The sequence below is a fragment of the Apium graveolens genome, chromosome 11 (genome assembly GCF_009905375.1).
Source record: "Apium graveolens cultivar Ventura chromosome 11, ASM990537v1, whole genome shotgun sequence".
Classification (NCBI taxonomy): domain Eukaryota; kingdom Viridiplantae; phylum Streptophyta; class Magnoliopsida; order Apiales; family Apiaceae; genus Apium; species Apium graveolens.
The window spans coordinates 130,884,963-130,900,306 of NC_133657.1; the positions used below are offsets into that span (position 1 = coordinate 130,884,963).

Consider the following 15,344-nt stretch of genomic DNA (forward strand, 5'->3'; position numbering starts at 1 on the left):
TGTTAAAATGAGGGGGAGATATAATGCACTATTTATTTTATTACACGTGTACTCTTTTTCCTTCACTATGATTTTTTCCCACATAGTTTTTCCTAGTAAGGTTTTAACAAGGTATGGTGTTTTATGGGTCATCTGAAGGGGAGTGTTATGTAATTACTAGATGACCTTTAACCTTTCATATGATTACCTTAATCTCTTCTATATATAATAGCCCAACATGCCTATAAAATTAGTGATACTTTTTAATCTCAGTGAAATGACGATTTTGTCCTTCACTTATAAAATTAGTGAGACTTTTTAATCTCAGTGAAATGACGATTTTGTCCTTCACTTAGTATTTATAAAAAATTATTATTTGTCGGAATCGAACCTAAGTCTTTCTATTCACATGCACATTTTCTTATCACTACACCACATTGTTATCTGTGTTTTTAATCATACACATAATATGTGAGTGTGACAAATAATGATAATTTATTTAACTTTAAACTTAATTACAGGTTTTGTTTAAAAAATATAATTATTAAAATATTTGTAGAGTTACTTTTAAAGAAATGAAATTAAGATATAAAGTTAAGAATAATATATAAACGAATCATTACCTTTTTACTAAATCCTTTTTAGTTTAAAAAATATGCCTCATGCATTTTTAATATATATTTTTTAATAAAATAAATAAATTGTACATATAATTAATTTTTTATTTTTTCTGAAAATAGATACACTTATATATAAAGAATATATATGTATATCACATATTTAGATAAGTTAGGGTCATAATTAATTAGTGTATTTCAGTTTATTTCGAAATCAAAATCAAAACTTCACCCATTACGACTACATGAACCGGTCGAAATATAATGTCACTATCTAGATTTAAATTTAATTACGAGTTGGACGAGAAAATCTTACCAATAAGGGGAAATTTTGTAATATATTATGTCAATAAAAATTAATATTTTTGTGGTTTTTATCGAATAAAATCAATTGATAATATGCATCAAAATTACTTTACTTTTTTCAAAAAAATACTCAAAATTTGACTACATGACCCGACCGGTCGAAAATACATTGATACTATCTAGATTTAGTAAATATAAAATATTTTGTAAAATCTCAGATAAATAAAAATTAATTTTTTGAGGTTTTTATACGATCAATTCAATTTATAATATGTTTCAAAATTAATAACTGACCAGTTGTACATTATTATTTTTAGGACTTTGCCCAACATTTAAATATATTCGGAATTTGACATTAGATGTCAAAAGATCCATTAAAATTACAATGTATACTAAATCGAATTATTTTTTAATGTTTTACATAAAAAAGAATTATGTATATGAAATTATTCAAGGATGGTGAATTTAGAAAAAGTTGATACAAAAGTCTACTTTTTTCATTATCCTTAAAAACATTAAATTACACAACTAAATAGTAAAAATTAGATTTTCCATTAACATGTTATTTAAAAAATGATAAGACATTTGATGTTTAATCATCAAAAATATAGATTATTTATTGCATTATTTAATTAAAAATACATTTGTATTCATGTTTGTGAAAGAGATCATAAACTTTAAATTGTTAAATTTGATATGGTTATTATAAGTAATCTTCTCTGTGGAGTCTTTTTTTCTTTTTTAGAGTTCTTAAGTCCAAAATTCTAACTTAATATTCCAATCTAATATAATGGATCATCTTTAATTTTTTTTATTAATTTAAAAACTAAAATAATAAACTCTAGGATATGAACGTGTATTATGGTGTTGTATCATTAATGTTAAACAAGTTGAACATGTACATGTTTTAGAACGTGAAGACGTATGTTCTACAAACTAATCATGTTCTATATAGAATCATATGTTCTGCCATGTTCAGTTTGTCAAATGTATTAGATTTGCAACACTTTCATTAAAATAGTGATGTTTCCAGATCATGATTCGCATTATAATGTGTTTTACAATATTTGATACTTAATTGCAGAACATATGTGGAGTCCCGTACTGAATAAAAATAAGGATTAAATAGAACTTAACTCACATATTTTTATATAAGAAACATAAAAAATTATAAAAACCAATATTTTGAAAAAAAATATTTCAGACGGGCAATAATAATTTTACGAAAATAATATTTAATGCTGGAAAATATCATACAACTATTTCGAATTACTTTAATATTTTATTAGAAAAAAGGTTAAAACTATAATGTATTGTATCATTTGATTTAATCCATGTTATGCTATCTAAAAAAAATTTTAGTCGATAATTTAAAAGGATTAACAAATTCAACTAATATTTTTTTTTGCCACGAGTTCAACAAATATTTTTAAAAAAATCACGAGTTGAAAAATATTTAATTTTAGAAAAATAATATACAATGGTATCAAGTTATTATAAAAAAAAATTAGAATCATATACGAAAAAACTTGAAAACAATTTCAATAATGATATTAGTACAAATTTCTCTTCGAAATTTTGAAAAAAAAGCATGTGAATATCAATAGTTAGTTATTATGATATATGAATTACTTTTAGCATCAATGACTGATGCTCTGTTAAGTAAAATTAAATATGGATTTATTATCAGTGCTACTACGATTATAATATATAAATAATTGCAATTTACATGTTAGATAATTATAATTTCTGAATAATTATAAATGCATGTTATTTGAGTAATTTATTGGCTATGATTATACATATATATAACTAAAATATCTACCATATAAATAAATGAGGCTAGCATAATCTACTCAAAAATATAACAAACAATATTTCACATATATACACACGAACATACTTTATCTTTACTAATTTTAGAAGATTCAATGTTAATGTTTTATTCAGATTTATTGATACACTACAAGAGAATAATAAAAGTATTTTATGGTGTGAAAATGAGAATGATCAATTAAATTTTAGTTTTTTTAATGTATTGAAAATTAGGTGAATTATGCCAATTTTGAATGGATAAATTATGACATTAACAATAATCTGACATCTTTTAAATTAATTTTGTACAATAGATTTAAAACTAGGTCGTGTCAACTTAGTTAATAAATTAATACATTAGTAATGATATAACATCAACATATACGTTAAATCTAAAAAATAAACATTTTCCATCAAAAAACAACTTATATTAAAGGTAGTGTAAATTATACTTTGTTGAATATACGATTGCATCTTGACGACTTTAGCTGTACATTACTAATCCTTTTAAATTAAGTAAGGTAATTATAAATTACTATTAACTTTATTAATAAAATATCTTAACATAATTTACTGGGTGGTAGAGTCGCGGAAACGTATTACTCATGATTTATTTTATCAAAACTCAAAAAATTTATTCGACTCTGCATTAAATATATATGTTAATTTTTAGTTTAATTTTTATGAACATACTGAAAAAATTCTATGAATTAACTTTAAAATATTTTCATTTAAACTTACAAATAGACTACCCTGTTTGTATTCATTCAGTATATATAAATTATACGACACAAATAAAAAAATATATAATTTGACTAAATGTTATTTACGTTATTAATGTCTAACATAGAAATCATACAAATTGATAAACACTCAACATATATTTGATATATCTTATACTTACGGAATATTTACTAATAAGAAAATAATCAAAAATATTGTTAATATAAAATTGTATAGGAGTACAAAAAAAATCTAGATTATGAGGCATGGTTATTATGCTAGTTATTAGTAACATTTACTCTCCATTTTATTCCATTTTCTTGTAACATACATTTAACTAGTCTATATAAGACTTATATTTTGTTTAATGATATAGAAATAAGAATATGTTCTCCTTCCTTATAATTTAGCTCTTCTCAAAGTCTGTTATATAAAATTACAACAGCATACACCTAAATCTTACTAAGGCTTCAAGATTTTGATTCTATGCCTCTGATAGAAACCGAGAAATTACTGCTCTTTCTAAGTGTAAAGTAGTCAATAGAATAGGAAAAACGGTTAATGGGCATCACTTGCACGAACAATTCTTCGTGATTTATATGGAATAAACTTTTTGGCAAATAGAATAAGTTTTAAGACTTTGACATGATTGTTGAATATGTTCTTGCTGCTTTCGTCATATCTATTCAATTATTCCAAAAGTAAGCTTATAAACTGTTTAAAAAATGTTGTTAGATACTATATGAGGGCACTAGGTGGCTGCCTTTGTAACTTGTGTGTAGCAGTAGAGGAACAATACTCAACTTTGTCTTGGTCCTCATGGATACTGGTAGAGACAGCTCTCCTAAAACCTGCATATATTTAACATCTTCGCTCCATGCACCAAGTGGCAGAGATGCGGAGTATTCTCATATCGTTTTTCTATTATTATTAATTGGTTAAAAAAACACTGAAACTCAGTTTCGAGTTTTCATAAAAAACAGAAACAAAAGTTAGATTCATCATCACTTAGAAACTAGTCGCTAACACGGAATGCTACATTTTGTTGATCAGTGCTTAGAGAAATTTGTACTTTGACATGAGGCGTCTAAACCGGATAAACTAATCGTGAAAATTAGTGATTGTTAATTAATTAAGGTGAGAAAAAAACCCACTAAAATGCAACTGAAGGATCAGATATTGCATGAGTTTCCTAGAATTAGCAATATGCTGAGTAGGATATGTTGATTTGTTATTTGTGAAGAAGTAAACCTATAACTAAATAGAAGTTTGCAATGTGCACACCCAGCCAGCTAAAGTAAATGTCCAACCAACTCACTGTATTTAAAACTACTGCCTCAGTCCCAATCATTTATAAATATCCAACTAACTGTGAAACCTAAAACATTACTCGACAACTATTATCTCCGTCCCAATCATTTCTCTACAAATGATTTGGGCACGGAGAACAAGAAATTCATTAAAATAATATTAGTTTTGGTAAGGTAGTGAGATGAGAGAGAAAGAAAAATTGTAATTTAGTGAGAAAAAATATAAAGTTGGGTAAAATGGTGGGACCAATTAATATTTAATGAATAAAGTGAGTGTAGTGGAAGAAAGTGGTGGATGTGTTTGATTTTTATATTATTAAATTCTTACCATTTTGATAAGTTTGAAATATTTTGATAAATTTGAAATATATATAATTAAATGATACGTAAAAAAAAGTGTATAAAAATAAATGAGACAGAGCAAGTAGTTATCTTGATCGGATTGACGAGCCAGATAGTTATAGGGTCTCGTTTACCCTACTTTAGTTGCAATTAATAATATTGACATTAGTTAAACACGTGGACTTAACTAAAAAACGCGAGTTGGATTTAGTGACATGTGGGGGTATCTGAAAAGTTATATAGTGTTCGCTTATAAAGCTGACACCAGTGTAGGTATATCTCTATATAAGTAGTGATTTAATGATTTTTTATACTTCTTGATTGAATAATTATATATATTGAATGTAAATTATTTTTTCAAATTTTATATTTTTTGCTAATTAAATTTTAATTTTGTTTAAATTTAAATATTTGATTTTATGTTTACGGATATTCTTTCTTCTTTAATTTAGAGAAATTATAAATTTTATTTAATTATGAAATATTAATTTTAAATTTTAAATTTTTCAAGAATTATCAATATATATTGCATAAAAAAAATATTTAATGTTTTCAAATCTACAAAATTATACAAAATTGTAAAATTGTTCTAACATACTCTTAATTATTACAACCTAAAAGAAATAGTTCTATACTAATTAAAATCTGATTTGAATACTTCAGTTCCATCAAATGCTTACTTTCCAAAATTATTAATTATATCAACTCAATCTTCTTTCATCCTTGGCGTGAACAACTGGTATCTCCCTTATTTTCATGCAGTAGGTAATAAGAATTTTGTAAGAATTGATATTTTGTTTTATATCTATTTGAGAGAATCATTCCAATTTTGTAAATGAGTGCTACTTGGATGATTTTAAAGATTTATTGAAGAGGGAAGAATACCCAAATTAATTAATTATACATGTTATATTAAATATCATTGTTGATTGATATAACTTGAATTAGTTTTTTGATATATACCCACCAATTAAGTAAACATGAGATTTAACCCGATAGCGATATATTTCATATACAAACTGAAGAAGTGCACCGGACATTCTTTTAACTAGCATTCTTTTACGATGTGTTCAAGTCCAATACGTCAAAAACCAAGATGACTCCTGCCTGGTTCATTGATGCACCACATTGCAAGAGTCCAAACTTTGTTCTGCAAGAGGAGGTTGGGAGGAAAAAGTGAACCGCAGGCACAAAACTCTGTTTATAGGTAACTTCCCGATATAGACTTTTCTTAATTCAACTCATAGAGTTCTTATAGATTTTTTTACCAAACATCTGCCTTACTAATAGTATTTTCCAAATCTGGTTATTATTTAACAAAAAGAAGTGCACACCAAGCAAAGTGAAACAAACCACTTCGGTTTGCTACTTCAAGTTTAACCCTTTAAATTTATGTAACCAGTCCTCGACCCAAATACAATGGGTATAAACTATAGGATTGATATGATTTTCCCAAGTATAATTCGTACTAGTAATGTTTGCTCTCTTTGATATCTATCACATATACTGATCAACTCCCATAAATGCTTTGTTATTCGCAGCTTACACAATTAGTACAAATTCCTAAATGAATTTGCAGGACTGCATCCATGTAAAAGAATCAATCAGGCGCAGTTCTTCACCAAAAAACCATCTTGACTGTGACAAACCCACCCAAATGATACTCACCAAAGAAACATCTTCAGCGTCATTAGCATTACTGATATTCACCCTAAAAATTTTCACCGGCCCAACTGATGCATTGAATGTACAGTAAAATCAAGATATTATCTAGCAGGGGCACCTACAGATTCCGCAAGTTCTTCAAGTAGTTCCTTCTGTTCCATAGTAGCGCAAGACTGCAGTAACAAATTTTAATCATGGCAGAATGAAGAATTACATTCCAAATGGTGCTGGAATTTTAAAATGTATACCTCCATGGGAGAGAAATTGAACACTCCGAATAACTTAGTAGTAGGCACTTGAGATGGGAGAGAAATTAAGCACTCCTAATAACATATTAACATATTTGTAGTTTGACTCTGGTTAAATCATCTTTTTCCTAATGTACATAATCTGCTTCCAACCTTACAAAGTTACAATCCAAATGTACTAGAGATGCAACAACCTATTATATTCCCAGTTTTCTGGTTCTACTGATACCTGAATATTTTGTGTCGGTGTTTATTATTTTATGCTGAAATTCAAACTGGCTTGCTTGAAAATATGAATAATAATATTTTGGCAATACTTAAATAGTATCCACAGACTAATTAGGATAAATTCTTATTTTCTTCTGCCGATCAGTAAATTCCAGAAACCGTAAAAGTTCTGAATAAAAAGTTTTAAAAAATTGATTCTTAAATCACAAGGTTAAAGCAGTGCAGCAAGTAGAAAGGTGACACTAAACCTAATAACAAAGAAAATTGTACCTGGACAGCGGTCTCAATGTCACCATCGAGAAATGAGGTGAGCTCAAAATTCATCTTTAGCCGGTGATCAGTAACCCTGTTGTCCTACAAAAATAGGTAATGAAAAGATGAATACAATCTCTGATACCATCCTAAAAGATAAACAATGAAAAGATGAATAAAAAAATCCACTACAACCATAATCTACATGAAGTAATTCAGATTCATTCACTGTGTCTCTGCAGGTATATTATATGCCGGAGACCTCTGCAGTTGAGGCTCTCAGACCACGCACTGGGATAGAGCAAGTACTAACTTGCATCTCATTAATCATTCACAACCCATATAGGTAACTAGCTACCTTCCTGCTTGATTCTTGATACTGCACAAATTCTGCAATGTTATCATGCTAAATCATTTGAAATTTTCAAAGTAATACCTTATAATTGTATGTCCGGATCTTTTCTGCACGAGCACCACTACCAACCTGCAATTTTAAAAATCTGTATCAAAACACGAAAAGAAAGATAACACCGCCAATGTATTAATGCAAAATTTTCAAAATATGTATCCATTGGACACTTCAAGACGAGTCTTGAGTAATATAGGACATGATCACACTTCACACGACAGATATATATACCTTTTTTGAAAGTTTCTCCTGCTGAGATTATAAATGATGCAGTACTAACTTTATTAGGCTTTTATAGCACAGAAGGAATTGACAAATATGTTGGACGTCGACACGCATCTTAGAGACAGAGCAAGAATGTGCAATTTCTTTATCATGTAAAAGAAATATCAGAACTTCACAGAGATAGATCATATCGCGCTATTACTAAATATTAACATTATTTAAGATTAACTCATGTGTATTGTCCAGGATCTTTGAAAAAGTTAGATTTCTAAACAAAAATTACAGGTCTTCAAAAAAGAACAGATACATTAACATTCTATTCGCATAGCAAAACAGTTTGTATTTGAATTGTAAAAGAAATATCAGAACTTTATAGAGATAGATCATATCACGCTATTACTAAATATTAACATTATTTACGATTAACTCATGTGTAATGTCCGGGATCTTTAAAAAAGTTAGATTTCTAATAAAAATTACAGGCCTTCAAAAAAAAGATACATTCAACATTCTATTCGCATAGCAAAACAGGTTGAATTTGAATTATATTCAAGAGAGTTATTTCTGCGAGAAAGACACCTACGTACATGTATGACATGACACAATATAGACTTGGCACTGGTATCAAATAACACGTAATTAGTATCTGAAATAACTCCTCAAAAGCTCGCAGTGGATAATTCGAACAAGTTAAAAATTATGTGTTACACAAATGCTTGCAATTGTAAGATCCACTTAAGGTAGGGACTACGGAGACAAAAGCTTTCGCGATATAGTACAAATCACAGTAACTGTGCTCAGTTGAATTAATAAGAAGTCATCAGAAATTAAATTGGGAGAATTGCAATACTTCAATCCCACATCAAAGGTGCTTTAACTATAGAGCTGGGCGATTATTTTTTTGGACCTTCAGCTACTAACAATACTAATATTATGACCACTGTGTGCCTCAATTGAGTGATGGTTTCTCTTAACCAATCAAACAATTGAACAAGTACTGAATTCGATTTAGACATAGGCTCAGGCCTGCCTAGCCCCTAGTCAAAATATGTTTTTTCACAGTTTGTAGCATGAGGTGCAAGATAAAATAGAATTTTCATTTTTAATGAAAGGATTAATACTCTCACATCCAATTAAACGCTGGCCTTCCCATTACATATTGGTAAAACCTTATGTGAAAGGGCCTACAGCATGTATCACTAACTTACATGTCATTCTGTTTCTATCACCTCTATATTAGAATGACCCTAAAAGGCTGCAGCGCACATCCATCAGATTCAAGTTAAAAAAAATTAAAAGAAAAATGGAAGTAAAGAAGTCTGAAATACCAATTCCTGATAAGCCGTTCCGGGTATTACTCGAATAAGAGGTATAGTTAGATAAAAGAAGCTTATAGTTCCATGAAGCAAGAGTAAACAGAGTCCAAGTAGAATTGTGCATTTGTTCAGAAAATCGTAGCTAGGCATATACACAAGATGACTAACACAGTTTAAAACTTCGTCAGGCTCAATCTACTAATTTGGTAAGTAGAGACATCAAACCTGTAATTTTCTTTCATTCCTTATGGATTCTTGCTGCTCCCTCAATTTGATCTCATACCTAGTATACAGGAGAAAATATTTCAAATTTCAAACAGTGCTTGAAACTGAACTTGCTAGAAAATAACTAAACTTTCTGCTATGCAAAGGTACTAAATGACATGTCTTGTGACAGACAACATCCTTAGTTCTTCAGTTCTGCGCTATCTCACATAACATGTGTTACTTTCTTATGTTAACCAATATCATTTGTTTTTATCTCAACGCAGAATAAGAGGACAGAATGCAACTCCAGTTCACTACTATATATTGTCAGTGAAGTCTATTATGTTCTAGTTCTACATATATCACTAAGACGATAAATGTATTTTTTTCGGACGTATTAAAAGTTTAAACCCACTCCATATTTGTCCTAATGCAAAAAAAACATCTGTGATATGAAAAGTCTATATATGTTTAAACACTTTAAAGAGAAATAAACATATACATAAAGCATCAACAAGAGGCAATTGTAAGATATTAGTTGAGTCCAATATTAGCTATAAAAAAATTTAGCACTAAAAATATGAGGCCAAAGTTATTTGGAAACAATGAGAGTGTGCTTTTTCTATGCAACAGAACAGGATTACAAACCACAAAGAGAAGTTGGCATATTAATAAGAAACAATAAAACAGCAGCAGCTTATTTGAAGACTCTACATTTGGTGCATTACCTAAGTCAACACAAACTGCAACATATGTTGCAAATGCAGTCTACAATAGATATATAGATTTATGCTGTATTCCCCATTAAAGCAAACAATTTATACTAGTAACTTACAAATAATACCTAAAAAGCCAACTTTCTGAAGCAGTTGTTCCCAAATTAGTGAATTACAGTTTGATAACAAAAAAAGAAGAAGCATTTCTCTCGCTCGCTCTCTCTCTCTCTCTCTCTCTCTCTATATATATATATATATATATATATATATTAAAGCCTTACAGTTTTGCTCGTAACAATTGTAGGGCACGGTTCTTGTTTTTAAGCTGGCTCCTTTCTTCTGTGCAAAAAATTCTTATTCCTGTTGGTTTGTGGACAAGATCTACAGCAGTCTCCACCTTGTTAACATTTTGCCCTGCACAGATTTAACTTTTTAATATAATGAGAATAAATTAAGAAAATATTGTTTTAATAGATTATCTGTAATGTGAATCACGATTTAGAAAAATTAAAGTCATTTTTCCTGACATGCTTGTCAAGTAAATATTTGTCTATCTGTACCTCCAGCACCACCAGATCTTGCAGTTGTAAGTTCAATATCTTTTGGATCAATTACAATCTCAACTTCGTCAACCTGAAACATGAAAGTAGGAAATGATATTATAACATAAGAAACAGCGCTTCCACTGAGAATAATGTAAAGACAGCTTCCTGAGAAATGGATCAAGATAAAATGTGTCTATATGGGGTGAGTGAGTGAGAGAGAGAGAGAGTGAGAGTGAGAGAGAAAGAGAGAGAGAGACCTCTGGCATGATAGCCACAGTTGCAGTAGATGTGTGAACACGACCTTGAGCCTCTGTCTGAGGAACGCGTTGAACCCTATGAACTCCAGACTCATACTTCAACTTGCTATAAACGCGCTTTCCTTTTATTTCCATCACATAAGTCTTGAATCCTCCTTTCTCAGCCTTCATTACAGAAATGTTTAGCCCTTGTAGTCTGACGAATAGAAGGCAGAGTAAAGTTTTAAGACCTACCTCGGAACATGATACGGGGGAGTACCTCAACGAGCTCCTTTCGCTGTACCTCTGGTACATACGTACCTAAAGGAGATGAAGAGATTCTACCATTATGAAATCAGGATAGTTTATACGAGTTCAACTTAAAAGAGCATCAAGAATGATATGATGACCTCCAAGCTATTCCCTTTTATTGACGAAAGTAGAGAAACTAAGAAATTTGAAATATCATTACTTTACTATTTTAATATCTACTAGAAGGGTTGTGTTTATATTATAAACGGCAGAGTCAAAATGAATATGAACAACTCTGACCTTTGAACTTGCAATAAATATAAAAAAAATTACATCAGACTCTAAAATATGAATTAGAAAGTCTTGTAGCAATTAGATGAGTGGCTGTTTCCTCAAGTAGACGGGAAAAACAAGCTGCAGGAATATCATATCATGTAATCAATTCATAACACATTACACAAGATCCTTCCTTCACTTTCCTGTGAGCAAAAGTTCCAAACAGCGCATACACGCAATAAGATTAAATGATTAATAACGAAAATATTTTCAAATACACGCAATAAGATTAAATGATCAATAACGAAAATATTTTCAATATATGTATAAATATGTATACAAGGATTGCATATAGCAATTTTAAACAGTAGGTTAACAGCATTGTTTACATAGACATAATACATCATGCAATTGGAATGACAAGAGAAGCATGTACCTACAAGATCACCAGCCCATATGCCAGCTTCATCGCCACCCGTACCGGCCCTTACTAAAAAAACAATTAATCCATACACCACAATTCATTTAATCTGAATTTTGAAGCATAAGTTGTAGATATCTATCAATTATAAAATTTAAATTGACATAGCAACACAATATTGAGCAGTGACTAGACTTTCACAATTTATTTCATGTATTGTTTAGATTCATATGCATAATCATGTCACATGCTCAATATTCAAATATATTATCACTTATCATAATCAAGTGGACTGAATTAAACTTCACAAAGTTCACATATATCATATCTGCGAGACCTGGTATTTTAAGTTCAGCAGTATTGAACCTTGTCATGGAAAACTTTTATCAAAAAAAAAGGAAAGAAAATAGATACCTTCGAGCAATATATTCCTCGCATCAAGAGGATCAGTAGGAATTAGCAATTGCTAATAACAAAAGCCAAAGAGAAAAAATTAGTGTACTGCTTAAAAATATACGAGTATTCATTTATTTACAAATTAAAGCATAGTAACAAAACCTTAATGTTCTCCTCAAGCTCTTTCAATTGACTTGATAAAGTTTCGATTTCCGAAAGGATCATCTCAGCCATATCTGCATCACTGACTTCTTCTTTTGCCAAAGCTAATATACAAAACATATCCAAAAATATTGTAAACACTACACAACATATATCATTCATTCTATTATCATAATATCCGAGATATGTTAAAATTAAAATAAAAAACCTTTTGCTTCTTCTAGATGCATCTGACAGTCCTTAAATCTCTGGTATGTATTAACAACCTACTAGCCAAACAACCAGAGAAAAAACTAACTGTCGATATTGTGAAACACACAACAAATTTTGGAAAACAAAAATTTATACCTCTTCTAGCTCGGCCATAGACTGTACGAGCTTCTGGTACTCACTAGGATTAGTAACAATATCCGGTTCAGCTAACTTAACCTACAGCCAATTCATCAAACGAAAAACCTACAACTAGTTAACCAACTCGCACTAAAACAGTACAAAATCCAAATATAGGTACAGCTCAAGTTTCAGTACTATAGACTTTACCCACCAAACGGAAACCAAATATTCTACGCAAATTTTCAAGTGATGCAGTTTTGTGTGATTTGTAGCCATTTTTTGTTCAATTTTACTTTTTAATTCACGTATGTGTGTTCTGTTTTGCCATAGACTGTACAATTTACATGTATTCAGCTAACTTAACCTATAGTCAATCTAACACACAAGACACATCATACCAAAAAAATTATGCTCCCTCCGTCCCTCCCAATTGTTATCATTTTTAAGAGAGTGTTCGACACGCATTTTAAGATGAATAGAAAGTATAGTTCTATAACTTTTTTTTAAAAAAAAAATCTTTTTTCTGAATAAAAGTTTAAACATTCTATTTTTATTCAGAAAAAGAATTTTTTTTTAAAAAAATAATAGAACTATACTTTATATTCATCTTAAAATGCGTGTCGGACACTCTCTAGAAACAATAACAATTGGTCGGGATCGAGGGAGTAACAAGTTAACAACAAATGTATACTCTTTCCGCTTTATCCACAAAATTCTCGGCAAAAAAATTTCAATTGAGTTTCAGTTATAGATACGCTTTATCCTCGTCATTATATAGGTATTCCTAATTCTTAATAAAACTGTAAACATGTTAACAAGTAACAACAATTGCACACTGCTCGCGGTTTATCCACTAAAATATTCAGCTACAAAACTGAAACTTTGATATGTATATTCAGCTACAAAACTGAAACTTTGATATGTATATTCAGCTACAAAACTTTCAATTGTTAGCTTAGGCAAATATGTATATAGTGTAATAAGGAATTAAAATGGAGACATACAGAGAGCTCTTTCCAGGTTTTTTCAGCAGAATCGAGCTTCGTAATGAGATAAGGCTCCTGTATATACAAATCAAAAACACACAGTTAAAACTCAAGTTGAAGTAAAATAGATAAGATTGAGAAATTAAAAAAAAAAAAAAACTAACCGCCATACAAACGATTCTTCTGGAGAATTTGTTGTGACTGGGGCGGAGGAAGTAGCGGGGTTTGGGGTTAACAAAACGGTGTCGTAATGGCAAATGAGTGGAGGTTGGGGAAATTGTAGACATAGTTACACTATTCATGGCCTGGATAATAATGATATTATTATCTTGTGGAGTTGAGGAGGTTGGTTGCCTGTAAAAGGAGCTGCCACGCTTTTAAATGGGTTTGGGTCGGGTTTATCATTTTAGAAATATAAAAAATAAATAATCACCCTTCTAATTATATTATTGGATAATAAAAAATATATAGATGCACCGTATTTTTATAAACGAAAGAAATCGCTACCATATTCTGAAATGATCATCCTCTTAATTATATTAACGAACAATTAAAAAACATATAAATGCACCAAAAAAATCATCCAGATATACAAAGAAAACTACAAGAACTATTGCTTGGTAAAAATCTTGAATATAAATGAAAGGATTATCTTCACCAAAAAGTTTGAAAGTTAAGCAAAAATGTGTACTTAGATTTTTAATGGTTATATGTGTTCTTATGGATCACAAGAAGAGATCTCAGTAACAATTGAAAAACTTTATTCAGTAGTATAACATGTACAATACCCCATTTATCTTGCTTAACATGTATAAGTAGTCGCAAAAATGTTTCATATGAATGAGTCATATCTATTTGATACACTCTCTTTACTATGCAGAGTTCGATGGTCAGTGGTTATTTTGCAAACAATGCCTAAGATGTCCAATGATGTAGGAAAGCATGTTAATGTTCAAGTAGAGTATTAATAACCGGGTAATATATTTTAATTCAGTAGACTAAAGAGAAGGTACAACGTGAAGAATTAACTATCATGAAGTAGTGCCTAACAAAATGACGTTTGAAGCATCATTTTTGGCGGTATATCAAAATTTTGCCTTAATCTGGTGTCTCAAACTTCGACTGACAAGCTGCAAGTGCTGAATTGAAGATGATTTGTTTGTGGACATTTTATTGTGAACATAAGGCATAAGGAAACAAAAATTATACCAAGGGAATGCTTTCTATAAAGCCTATCGTGTAAGAGATATGAAGATAATTGAAACTTTACATGATTACCATTTAACACACTATATATTGTAACGCAGTATGTAGTTAGTCCTCAATCTATTTCTTGGACGCTTAAATTATTGATTGTACCATGACACTCGAATTTTTAA

General features: G+C 29.8%; 1 protein-coding gene across 2 annotated transcripts; it reads right to left on the reverse strand.

Annotated features, from left to right (window-relative positions):
- Positions 1-6,431: 6,431 nt before the first annotated feature.
- Positions 6,432-14,323, reverse strand: LOC141697216 (peptide chain release factor APG3, chloroplastic). Of its 2 annotated transcripts, XR_012564645.1 has the most exons (16): positions 14,130-14,323; positions 13,984-14,040; positions 12,995-13,075; positions 12,855-12,912; positions 12,647-12,750; positions 12,503-12,554; positions 12,108-12,157; positions 11,395-11,460; positions 11,161-11,325; positions 10,919-10,991; positions 10,640-10,772; positions 9,661-9,718; positions 7,922-7,969; positions 7,504-7,587; positions 6,761-6,930; positions 6,432-6,673 (listed from the first exon to the last, which is right to left on the reverse strand). XR_012564645.1 is itself a non-coding variant. In XM_074501493.1 (15 exons), exons 1-15 carry the CDS (start codon positions 14,265-14,267, stop codon positions 6,859-6,861), a joined length of 1,239 nt encoding a protein of 412 aa, XP_074357594.1. In that variant the 5' UTR covers positions 14,268-14,323; the 3' UTR covers positions 6,432-6,858. The 2 variants fall into 2 exon arrangements, 1 of the variants encoding a protein (XP_074357594.1); XM_074501493.1 differs by having other exon boundaries at positions 6,432-6,930.
- Between the last annotated feature and the right edge of the window lie 1,021 nt (positions 14,324-15,344).